The sequence below is a fragment of the Oncorhynchus mykiss genome, chromosome 6, assembly GCF_013265735.2.
Source record: "Oncorhynchus mykiss isolate Arlee chromosome 6, USDA_OmykA_1.1, whole genome shotgun sequence".
In the NCBI taxonomy this organism is placed as follows: domain Eukaryota; kingdom Metazoa; phylum Chordata; class Actinopteri; order Salmoniformes; family Salmonidae; genus Oncorhynchus; species Oncorhynchus mykiss.
In genome coordinates, this window is record NC_048570.1 from 48,667,939 (window position 1) to 48,681,341 (window position 13,403).

At 39.6% G+C, this 13,403-nt stretch overlaps 1 protein-coding gene across 9 annotated transcripts in view; it reads right to left on the reverse strand.

Annotated features, from left to right (window-relative positions):
* Positions 1 to 4,536: 4,536 nt before the first annotated feature.
* The window catches only part of LOC110526076 (far upstream element-binding protein 3), a 77,898-nt gene continuing 69,031 nt past the window's right edge, over positions 4,537 to 13,403 (reverse strand). For all 9 annotated transcript variants that reach the window (XM_036980331.1, XM_036980329.1, XM_036980332.1 and 6 more), the window contains 6 exons: positions 12,601 to 12,761; positions 11,473 to 11,543; positions 11,290 to 11,375; positions 7,587 to 7,655; positions 7,068 to 7,189; positions 4,537 to 6,136 (listed from right to left, as the gene is read on the reverse strand). In XM_036980331.1, the coding sequence (XP_036836226.1) occupies positions 6,128 to 6,136; positions 7,068 to 7,189; positions 7,587 to 7,655; positions 11,290 to 11,375; positions 11,473 to 11,543; positions 12,601 to 12,761 (518 nt within the window). In that variant the 3' untranslated portion in view covers positions 4,537 to 6,127. The remainder of the gene's footprint in view (positions 6,137 to 7,067; positions 7,190 to 7,586; positions 7,656 to 11,289; positions 11,376 to 11,472; positions 11,544 to 12,600; positions 12,762 to 13,403) is intronic.

Consider the following 13,403-nt stretch of genomic DNA (forward strand, 5'->3'; position numbering starts at 1 on the left):
CAAAACAAACTCTGAACCAATGACATTAATTTGGGGACAGGTCGAAAAGCATGAAAAATGTATGGCAATTTAGCTAGTTAGCTTTCAATTGCTAGCTAATTTGTCCTATTTAGCCATCTTGCTGTTCCTAGCTAATTTGTCCTGGGATACAAACATTGAGTTGTTATTTTACCTAAAATGCACAAGAGCCTCTACTCCGACAATTAATCCACATATAAAACGGCCAACTGAATCGTTTCTAGTCCTCTCTCTTCCTTCCAGGCTTTTTCATCTTTGAAACTTATATGGTGATAGGCATCTACACTTTCATAGTATTACCACAACGACCGGAAAAACATTTAGTCTTTCAATCACCCATGCGGGTATAGCCAATGAGGAGATGGCACATGGGTACCTGCTTCTATAAACCCATGAGGAGATGGGAGAGGCAGGACTTGCAGTGCGATCTGCATCAGAAATAGGAATGACTTCTATTTTAGCCATTGGCATCACAGACGCTCGTTGGCACGAGCTAGAAGTGTGGGTGCAATAATTGGATAACATGGATTTCTACATTTATTTTGCGACTCTTGCGCACGTGACGTGTCCAGTCTGGTCAGCATGTAACAGGCTAGTTGGCTAGCAACCTTGTTGGCTAGCAAAGTTGATTTGTAACAATAAATTCAGTATTTGCTTGTAAGTTGGCTGAAAATGTTATTGAAACCAGTAGACATGAGTGCAAATTATTTGGTTTAATTTGAAGTTATACATTTGAAGTTATTTATATTGGAGTTTACATTATAGGGAATAGGCTGGCTTGCCGGGTCCTCCATATTACATCACACGCCGGAAAAACATTTTCCGACATGACTTCTGCAATCTGATCAGTTTTAAGTAATAATTTGAAAAGTAGGAAAGTGAGGCATAACTTTGCATTGGGACTCTTATGTTACGTTTACACTACTTACCCTTTAAACATCATTCAATAGTAAGGCTCCCTGGGGCTTCATTATGTGAAGATTTTAAAGTCATGGTGACATTCCAGCTTCTCTGCAATCTCACAGACTGGCCACAGACCAGGATAGAACTAACATGGCCATGTAGTCATGGAGCAAAGAGCTGAGGATAGCCAAAGTGTAATGAATAAAATATTACACCTAAACAGGTGTCGTGGGGGTTCTCCAACAGATTAAAATTTAAAAGGCAAAAAAATAGAATACAAGTAAAAAACCTATAATCCTTTAAATACTGCTTGGCATGTATCATTCTAAGAAACAAGAGAGGTGATGGCTAAAGTCAAAACCTGGCAGTATTAGTATTGGTACCTATCGATTCATAGTTCATAAGGCTAGTTTATGCATTCAACTCCAGGCTCCTAATTAAGGGCCAGAAAGTGACCTAAACTAAGCTAGGTTCCCTGGTTTTAAAGAGAGAGAAGAAAATCAGTAGAAGAAAACACAATCCTTAAAGACTAGAGTTGAACACCTTTGGTCTAAATGTCTGGTCTGCAGCCAGCCTCAGCAGCCAAACAGTTTGAACTTCTCAACTGAATCCAAGAGGAACAATTGCACTGTGGTCAATACAGAAATGCTACACAAGACGTTCAAACTAGTGCTGCCATCAAACTCCTCAGACACAGATTTATACTGGGCCCACTCACTTGTAAAGCAGGTTGCATTGAAGGAATGTAGAGACAACTGGGAAAGGATGACTGGCAGTCATGATAAGGCTGTTTAAAAAAAACCCCACATTGCTGTCAAGTCAGGTGTTGGAATTCATCAGATTCTACTTCTGATGGTACTGATCTCGTCCCCAGGTGTGAATAACTGGCACCTAGAGCCTGGTAACAATGTGCTACAGAGACTTGAAAGGGGTGTCGTTAAAATGTATATATTATTTTTGGAAAGCCCAATTGATTCTGAGTTCGGGCATATAGTTTATATGTGACAACTCTTTCTAAGATGCGTACTATCTGATTTTCAAAACTCACTTCCTTGTAAAAATCAGTTGCGCTGCTCGCGCTTTGAAGTCCACAATGAAAGTGAGGGAGGGGTTCTAAGGGTTACACTAGATGGTGGACTGCGAGATCAGCCAATTAAAACTGGTGGCTGTTTTCGCCGCTCCTGCCAAGTCCCGTTCTGAGGCGGTGTGAAACCAGACGTCTCGACAGAGACTGATGGGTGAGACTATGATGGCACAAATATCACCTCCATACTGGAAACGTTAGCTCTTGTACTGTTACAAATAGAATCCATTGATGCTGAAATCTATGACAATAACAGAACACATAATTTGTCTTACGTCAGAGTGCAACTTTCATCTGCACTTAGGGACTCAAGTTCTGTAGCCACTGGAGGTGTTACCTGTGGATGTATTTCAAGGCCTACCTTCAAACTCAGTGCCTCTTTGCTTGACATCATGGGAAAATCTAAAGAAATCAGCCAAGACATCAGAAAAAAAATAGTAGACCTCCACAAGTCTGGTTCATCCTTGGGAGCAATTCCCAAACGCCTGAAGGTACCACGTTCATCTGTACCAACAACAGTACGCAAGTATAAACACCATGGAGCCTTCATACCGCTCAGGAAGGAGATGTGTTCTGTCTCCTAGAGATGAACGTACTTTGATGCGAAAAGTGCAAATCAATCCCAGAACAGCAAAGGACCTTCTGAAGATGCTGGAGGAAACAGGTACAAAAGTATCTATATCAACAGTAAAACAAGTTCTATATTGACATAACCTGAAAGGCCACGCAGCAAGAAAGAAGCCACTGCTCAAAAACCGCCATAAAAAAGCCAGACTACGTTTTGCAACTGCACATGGGGACAAAGATCGTACGTTTGAGAAATGTTCTCTGGTCTGATGAAACAAAAATAGAACCGCTTGGCCATAATGAACATCGTTCTGTTTGGAGGAAAAAAGGGGATGCTTGCAAGCCAAAGAACACCATCCCAACCATGAAGCATGGGGGTGGCAGCATGGTGCACTTCACAAAATAGATGGCATCATGGGGATGGAAAATTATGCGGATAGATGGAAGCTACATCTCAAGACATCAGTCAGGAAGTTAAAGCTTGGTCGCAAATGGGTCTTCCAAATGGACAATGACCCCAAGCATACTTCCAAAGCTGTTGCAGAATGGCATAAGGACAACAAAGTCAAGGTATTGGGAGTGGCAAGCACAAAGCCCTGACCTCAATCCTGTAGAAAATGTGTGGGAAGAACTGAAAAAGAGAGGGGGAGCAAGGAGGCCGACAAACCTGACTCTGTTACACCAGCTCTGTCACACCAGCTCTGTCAGGAGGAATGGGCCAAAATTCACTAAACTTATTGTGTGACGCATGTGGAAGGCTACCCGAAACGTTTGACCCAAGTTAAACTATTTGAAGGCAATGCTACCAAATACTAATTGAGTGTATGTAAACTTCTGACCCACTAGGAATGTGATGAAAGACATAAAAGCTGAAATAAATCATTATCTCTACTATTATTCTGACATTTCACGTTCTTAAAATAAAGTGGTGATCATAACTGACCTAAAACAGAAAATCTTCACTTGAATTAAATGTCAGGAATTGTGAAAACTGAGTTGAAATGTATTTGGCAAAAGTGTATGTAAACTTCCGACAAAATACAGATAAAAATACAGATAAAACTGTATTTTATCTTCTTTAGGTCGAGTCCCACTCTGAACACTATGACAAAAACACTAAATGGCTATCCTCCAGCAACAGTTAAATCTTTAATCTAGGGTCAGCTACCTCAGGGGCACACAAAATAAATGCAGGCTCATCTTTATTTACAATTCCACTTAAGAATATGTTTCCTTTGCTAATACAGCGGCTTTTATTACTTCTGGCAACCCTTGCCTACACACACTACTCAATTAGGGGACACCTTGAGGTCATTATGGAATAATTACTCATTTGTTATTGATGACAAATGTGCTTTTGGCATGGGAACCACCGTCTATTAGTGCAGTGCAAGTGCAGTAGAGCCGTGCCAGTAATTCCCATGCCGACATCCCATGTACTGGATCCGCTTGGCTTCCTGTCTCCAACTTTTAAAATGCCCATTTAGCACTCCCATTCTGATCATCAATTTAAAGCAGAGGTCATCTGATGTGTAATTACTGGAAGACTTTAAGGGGTTGACGTCATCGTCTGCATCCCATATGGCACCCTATTTCCTATATAGTGCACTACTTTTGATGAAAAAGCTGTGCACTATGTAAGGAATAAGATGCCATTTGGGACACAGGCTTTCTCTTTTCGAAACACATGACCATCTGGGGCTAGGGCTTGATGGCAACAGTCATAAAGGATTAGACCGCAAGTTGACAGACTTCTACAACTTTGTTTGCTAATGTGTTTTACTGCATAAGTGAGGGGATGGGGGCATGTATTTCACTAATGGACTAAATTAAGAATGACAGACCAGAAAAGACATTACACTTATGGTATTTTTTTCTGGCAGAAAACTAGTTATTACATTTGCTGTCCACATGCAATCATCATTTGTCCTTCTATATCTGGAAAAAAATCAAATATGATCAGATTAAATTCATACTCAATCTTGAGAGAGTAGATTTAATTGAAGCACGGTATACAGCAACAAAGAAAACTGTTAGGGAGATTGACAAATCATTATACAGATAAACTTTTTAACAGTACAAAAATAAAGATTCTATATTTTCACCACAAAAGCAATTGTGGCAAATTACTGAGTCAAACAACTAAGAAAGCATAGAAATAAACAAGTGAGAATGTATAGTCTCTTTTCATGTTTATGGCATATAAAACTTTATACTTAAGGTATCTAAATCAAACTGTATGCTACAGAAAGATGAACTTGTTAGTCTAGTGATATGGCTCTTTGGGTAACTCCGCCGTTAAACTAATTTGCCATTGAAAAGGCAGCAAACATCTAAAAACAGGAATGTGCATTACAATAGCCCAAATGATATCAACTGCCCTAGAAACAAACAAATTACTTGACTTTTAAATACAAGGTTATCTGTGCATATGAGAAAATGTACACAAAATTCATAGGTAAATGTATGTCTTGTCATCAGAAAAAAAATTGTAGGGAGTAATCATTTAATGAATCATAGCATACATTCTTGCTTAAACAAAAACAATTATGTTAGCAAGAAACAAAGTGTACTGGTTGGGATACTGTGGAAGCTATGCGGTTCAAAAATATAAATAAATCCACTTACATTTGCCATACAAAAACAAATATTTTGAACAGGTAGAATGAAAGCGGCTTCGCAGTCTTGAGCACAGAAGACATGCTGGGTTTATATTTGCACTTGGTGAGAGATGCAACATCAAATTTCAAAACAACATTTACCATATTAGCAGTGAATACATAAAATTGGGAGAGCATCATTGTGAATATTACACTAACAATCCTTATTCAACAAATATACTTAAATACCCATGTACATGAGGATACATACATAAGATTAAATCAAACTCATAATATCCCAGCTCTCTAAAATATCATTTTGATAAGCATTTATTACACTTAGGCTTAAAACTAGGATGTCTAATGTAGGAATAATAACTTAATAATTTATCAGCATGTGTCTCAAAACCGAAATTAGATAACCAACCCTTCCTGAACAGAAAACAAAACAATGACACAGAAGAATAACATGATTGAATAAGAAATTAGATACCATACCAGGAATATAGTTAGAAATTAAAACTTTTTCCCAACAATCACACATTACATTTCAATCTCTCAAAATTAAAAATGTTCTACGTAAAAACATAAATCAAAAAGCAAACGCATGCTTAAAACATTATTGTTCACAAAAACACACCTGTCATTATACCCAATCCTCAAGACTGCTAAGCCAATACCATTTTATTGCAAAAACTAGACAAAATAGATTATACTACATCTTGTTCAAAGACAAGGCGATACATAAAAAAAAGTATACTTAAGACGAGTGTATCCCAAAATTGCCAAGTAAAATATCAGTTTTTAGGTTTAGTTATTCTACAGCGAATGCATTACAAAAAGGAAAGGTACGCCGCAAAGTGTTGAAAATATACTTTAGAAACCTCAATAGTACTGTTAATAGCTCTCTTTTCGTCTCAATGATTCCAAAGTCTTAATTAGATGGGTGTCCACTCTAATGCTCCTGAAAAAGGAAAATGTTATGTAGTTTAACCATGTATGCAACAGCACACATCCCAATACACACATGCATGTAAACTTTTCAAGACTTGCCAGTAATAGTTGACATACGCTGAGTGTACAAAACATTAAGAACAGCTGTGATCCCTTATCGACATCACTTGTTAAATCCACATCAATCAGTGTAGAAGGGGAAGCAAAATATTAAATAAGGATTTTAAAGCCTTGATAGAATGAGACATTAATTGTGTATGTGTGCCATTCAGAGGGTGAATGTGCAAGACAAAATATTTAAGTGCCTTTGAATGGGGTATGGTAGTATGTGTCAAGAACTTCAATGTTGCTGGGTTTTTCACGCTTAACAGTTTCCCGTGTGTATCAATAACGGTCCACCACCCAAAGGACATCAAGCCAACTTGACACAACTGTGGGAAGCATTGTAGTCAACATGGGCCAGCATCCCTGTGGAACGCTTTCAACACCTTGTAGAGTCCATGCCCTGACGAATTGAGGCTGTTCTGAGGGCAAAATGGAGGAGGGGGTGCAACTCAATGTTAGGAAGGTGTTCTTAATGTTTTGTACACTCAGTGTATATAAACAGAGAGTGCTGTTTAGCGGCAGAGCTGTTCATAGGCAGAGCAGGCACTTTTAAGAGGCAGAGAGAGCTGTGTTGAGGCAGAAACAGAGCTGTTTGAAGGCAGAGACAGAGCTGTTCAGAGAGAGCTGTTTAGAAGCAGAGACAGAGCTGATTAGAGACATAAGTTTAGAGGCAGAGTTGTTTGGAGGCAGAGACAGAGCTGTTTAGAGACAGCTTGTTTAAAGACAGAGAGCTGTTTAGAGTCATAAAGAGGGAGGCCTAATTGGTGGAAGAAACCATTGTTTAGAGAGCTGTTTAGAACCAGTGTTAGTATAAGTTTGGCAGTGTTGTACATTACCTGAAGACCTGGGCCCTGGGTTGCCTGTGCACCCGGCCAGAGGTACGCTCCCTGCTGCCTGTAATATTCTGCCATAGCTGCACTGTATTCTGGGAGTGAGCTCTGCTGCTGAGATGTCTGACCTTTTGGGACACAAGTGTATAGACATTCCGAGAAAACAGCATCAAATAAAGCTATCATAATTGAAATTGCAATCTTGACTATGTCTAAAGACAACTGACAAAATGAATGAGACTACTCTTGTTTCTTATAATAATCCTCCCATGCATTGCTGTAGTCATGGACAATAATCTGAGCTTGGGTCTTTTGGCATGCAAACACAGAATGGGCCATTACACAACGGTGGACATGGAGAATCATTTTCATTACGTTATCTGCAATATCTACCACTGGAGATATACTGCGCCAAATGCCGAACCGCAAGCTTTGCTGCAGTTGCACTAAATGTATGGCAAAAATAATGCAATTGTTCGAAAAGTAATGTGGGTATGACAGCGTTTACACTGTCAGAGCACTTGCCTAGCTTTTTATAATACTGCTCCCAAGCTGTAGAGTAGTCCATCTGGCCTGCCTGGGATCCATTGTGACCTGTACCCAAATAAAATAACATTGCATTAAACATAGAACAAATACCAGTTTATTTCAAATGGACTTAACTTTTTTTTTCTTGCTATACAGCCTTTTGCCCAAACCTGTCAGAAGTCATTTGATTTGGGAAAAATAGGAATATTTAAATGAAACGGTTGACTAACTAAAAGCCTGTCTGGCAATTTCTTGACAATATTTATGTGTTATTTGTTGCACATTTATGTTTCCCCGACGTCATTGGTTCAAGCGGCAGGTAGCCTAGTGGTTAGAGAGTTGGACTTGTAACCGGAAGGTTGCAAGTTCAAACCCCCGAGCTGACAAGGTACAAATCTGTCGTTCTGCCCCTGAACAGGCAGTTAACCCACCCCTAGGCCGTCATTGAAAATAAGAATTTGTTCTTAACTGACTTGCCTAGTTAAATAAAGGTAAAAAAAAAAAAAAAAGCCATGGTAGACTCCCCTTCCAATTGGCTTAGAAGTAAAATAGATGAGTGGATGAAAGGGAATGTGTACCTTCTACACACAATTAACATTGAAATTGCGATATTGACACATGCGATATACATATCGCAAGAGGCGGCGAAATTATCAAATGCCACTCAGCCGCGTGCAACGTCTGTTTTTATAGTTGTTTCTTAGGACAATAAGTTGGGTGAATTTTGGCCCGTTCCTCCTGACAGAGCTGGTGTAACTGAGTCAGGTTTGGAGGCCTCCTTGCTCGCACACGCCTTTTCAGTTCTGCCCACAAATTTTCTACAGGATTTTGGTTAGGGCTTTGTGATGGCCACTCCAATAACTTGACTTTGTTGTCCTTAAGCCATTTTGCCACACCTTTTGAAGTATGCTGGGGGTCATTGTCCATTTGGAAGACCCATTTACGACCAAGCTTTAACTTCTTGACTGATGTCTTGAGATGTTGCTTCAATATATCCACATAATTTTCCTACCTCATAATGCCATCTATTTTGTGAAGTGCACCAGTCCCTCCTGCAGCAAAGCACCCCACAACATTATGCTGCCACTCCCGTGCTTCATGGTTGGGATGGTGTTCTTCGGCTTGCAAGCGTCCCACTTTTTCCTCCAAACATAACGATGGTCATTATGGCCAAACAGTTGCATTTTTGTTTCATCAGACCAGAGGACATTTCTCCAAAACGTACAATCTTTGTCCCCATGTGCAGTTGCAAACCGTTGTCTGTCTTTTTTTTATGGCTGTTTTGGAGCAGTGGCATCTTCCTTGCTGAGCGGCCTTTCATGTTATGTCGATATAGGACTTGTTCTACTGTGGATAGATACTTTTGTACCCGATTCCTCCAGCTTCTTCACAAGGTCCTTTGCTGCTGTTCTGGGATTGATTTTCACTTTTCGCACCAAAGTACATTCATCTCTAGGAGACAGAACATGTCTCCTTCCTGAGTGGTATGAAGGCTGTGTGGTCCCATGGTGTTTATACTTGCGTACTATTGTTTATACAGATGATCGTGGTACCTTCAGGCGGTTGAAAATTTCTCCCAAGGACGAACCAGACTTGTGGAGGTCTACAATTTATTTTCTGATGTCTTGGCCGATATCTTTGGATTTTCCAATGATGTCAAACAAAGAGGCACTGAGTTTGAAGGTAGGCCTTGAAATACAACCACAGGTACACCTCCAATTGACTCAAATGATGTAAATTAGCCAATCAGAAGCTTCTAAAGCCATGACAATTTTCTGGAATTTTCCAAGCTGTTTAAAGGGACAGTCAATTTAGTGCATGTAAACTTCTGACCCACTGGAATTGTGATAGTGAATAATACGTGAAATAACCTGTCTGGATTGGTTGAAAAACAAGTTTTAATGACTCCAAACTTCCGACATCAACTGTATGTAAATAAGGTATTTTGATGTTTCGCTTGTTTCGCTTTGTCATTATGGGGTATTGTGTGTAGATTGATGAGGACCTTTTTTATTTAACTTCAATGGGATAGGGGGCAGCATTTTCACTTTTGGATGAAAAGCGTGCCCAGAGTAAACTGCCTCCTACTCAGTCCCAGATGCTAATATATGCATATTATTATATGCATATTAGTATTGGATAGAAAACACTCTGACGTTTCTAAAACTGTTTGAATGATGTCTGTGAGTATAACAGAACTCATATGGCAGGCTAAAACCTGAGAAAAAAAATCTGAGGTTTGTCATTTTTCAACTCAGCTCCTATTGAAGATACAGTGGGATATTGGTTATGTTGCACTTCCTAAGGCTCCCACTAGATGTCAACCGCCTTTAGAACGTTATTTGATGCTTCTACTATGAAGGGGGGCTGAATGAGAGGGGAATGAGTCAGAGGTCTGCCTGAGTCCCACGAGCTGACCATGCGCGGTCATGAGAGAGTTAGCTCTCGTACCATTGCTTTTCTTCAGACAATGGAATTCTCAGGTTGGAACATTATTGAACATTTATGATAAAAACATTCTAAAGATTGATTCTATACATCGTTTGATATGTTTCTACAACCAGTAATATAACTGTTTGGAATATAACTGTTTCGTCCGACCTTTCCGCTGGAAGTTGCACGCCCGTTTCGATTTGTTTACCAAACGCCCTAAAAAAAGGAGGTATATGGACATAAATTATGACCTTTATCGAACAAATCAAACATTTATTGTGGAACTGGGATTCCTGGGAGTGCATTCTGATGAAGATCAAAGCTAAGTGAATATTTATAATGCTATTTCTGACTAATGTTGACTGCGCAACATGGCGGATATTTATTTTGGCTGGTTTGGGCTCTGAGCTCCGTACTCAGATTATTGCATGGTATGCTTTTTCGTAAAGTTTTTATTAAATCTGACACAGCGGTTGCATTAAGGAGAAGTTTATCTAAATTTCCATGCATAACACTTGAATTATCATCAACATTTATAATTAGTATTTCTGTGAATTGATGTGGATCTCTGCAAAATCACCGCATGTTTTGGAACTACTGAACATAACACGGCAATGTAAAATTAGATTTCTGGATATAAATATGCACTTTATCGAACAAAACATACATGTATTGTGTAACATGAAGTCCTATGAGTGTCATCTGATGAAGATCATCAAAGGTTGGTAATTTATTTGATCTCTATTTGTGCTTTTTGTGACTCCTCTCTTTGGCTGGAAAAATGGCTGGGTTTTTCTGTGACTTGGTGGTGACCTAACAATCGTTTGTGGAGCTTTCGCTGTAAAGCATTTTTGAAATCAGATACTGTGGCTGGATTAACGAGAATTGTATCTTTAAAATGGTGCCTAATACTTGTATGTTTGAGAAATTTGATTTATGAGATTTCTGACGATTTGTATTTGGCGCCCTGCAATTTCATTGGCTGTTGGCGAGGGGTTCAGCGGAACCCCAGTCCTAGACAGGTTGACCTATTTTAAAATAAGGCTGTACTGTAACAAAATGTGGAAAAGGGGAAGGGGCTGCAGTGTTTTAGCCAAGTGCAACCAGCTTGATCATTGCGTTGACCATTTTGTTTCAGTGGTGAACATAGAGATCAGCCTGGCTCCACCATGTTAGCAGAGTTGATATTAATTGTAAAATACAAGACAACGTTGCCAAATGTTTACGAGATGTGCTTAAGACAAGTTGTAGCGCTGAGGTGACTTACTGTGGTCTTGCTGGCCTTGAGGCTGCCATGTTTGATAAGCCGTCCCCCATCCCCCTGTCATTAAAGTCTGGGCTCCACTGCCACAACTGATCAAGACAGAAAGCAGGCAGAACGACAGCAACACAAAGAAAATGCATATAGTAGACAAAAAAATGACAGGGATGAACAGAAACTGTGACTTACTTTTGATGAGTTGCAGGGCTTTGAGTGTAAGGGCTCAACCCAAAACTACCATTGCTCACTATTCCTGAGCCCTGGAAAAAACACGAGACAATCAACATGGTTAACTAGAGTAAATAACGACAGTTTAATTTAAATCATGGTTGTATTTATTTAGTCGACTAACAGCTAATAATGAAACATAGAAATTGCAAGCAATTTGCCTAGGTAGCCTTGCCTAGCTTTTATTTTTTATTTAACCTTTATTTAACCAGGAAAATACCATTGAGACTCTTTTTCAAGGGAGACCTGGCCAAGAAGGCAGCAACAATCAATACATTACATAATTAAAACAAACAACATGATCCAGCCTAAAAACAGCATTTACACTCCTCTGTAACAGAGTCTCCATCAATATTTTAAATTAATTCAGTGGCACTAACAAATCTAGATGAAGCATGGATTGTAGACTATTCCATGCATCTTGTGCATATAAAGGGAGGTCCAACATACAATGTGCAATGGTGGGTGAGTGTCTTGGCATTTGTAATAAAGCGCAAGGATGCATGATAAGTCCAGTCTCTGTAAGACGGAGGTGGTTGCATGCATATCCAACAAGTCACCATAATCAATTACAGAGAGAAAAGTGGCTTGAACAAGCTTCTTTCTAGCCATAAGTGGGAAGCAAGCCTCATTACGAAAATAAAAATCCAATTTCAGCTACCTAAACTCGTTGCTCCATCCAAACGCTACGCCCACAAACGTTAGTTTCTTCTCCGCAATGAGTCTGGATCTAAGTACTTCCACAATGCTTGTTCCAAGAAACCCATGGGTTGGGCCAGAGTAAGAACATACGTGGGTAAAGCGGCATTGTGAAAATTCACCATTGGCTTTGATAATCTGAATTGTTAGAGATTATCCAATCGCTGGTGACTTTGTTTTGTACAACACCCCTCATTTTGATGTCTCCACAAAGGACTTCAAAGACGGCCATCTCAGACTGAAGTATGTAGCGAACACAGAGCAGCGGAAGATTTCCGTTTAAGTTGTCAGGCAATACAGTTTAAGTCGTCAGACAATAAATAGGTAGTCATGTTGACTTATCGAGACTTAGTCTTTGGACTTAAAGGCACTTGACTTGGGGGAACTTACTCCGATCTTGTCGTCAATGAGCTGGCATGCTACCTCCATCTGTTGCGGGGTGCCTCTGATGGAGAAGACGCGAACATTGGGGTCGGTGTTGGGAGGGGGGTTCCTCTGCAGCTCCACGTGGGCTCCAGACTGCTGGTTGATGCTCTTGATGGTATCTCCACCTAGACAAACAACACACATCACACCACATGAGGCTACTGACAGATGGGAATAACACATCCTTTGTCAACGCCCCTTGATGTTTTGGATGCAATAATGTTGGGCCGCTATATGATAATGTTGGGAATTGGCAATATTTGACCTCGATGATATATGGTTAAGATATCGTGATGCGCAAGAATATTCTCCATTTGACATCAAAACCATGCAGTTTCACAAAATTATTTTTAAATGACGAATTATGTTTTTCACCATAACAGTATTTTCAATGAGCAACTATATTATCATCACAAATAAGTACACAAATAGCAATCTGGAATTATTTAGTCATTAGAGGCGCAAAACGATATCAAATATCCCTTTAAATCTTTTGATGATAATATGATCAACTAGTACTTCACCTGCATTCATACACACTGCATATAAAAAGGTGCATTTCTAATATTATGACTCAATGGCCGAGAGGTCTGGAGTTCGTATTTGAAGTGTAAGGGAATGTTGTACGCTAATTAACTAAATAAAGGAAGCAAAAAAGTATACACCTCTCCACGTCTCAATTTTCCTTTACACCCGTGAAAATTTGCAACAAAAATAGATTGCACTTCCCACCGACCCGACATTAAGGGTGAGTGCCACCAGTCTAT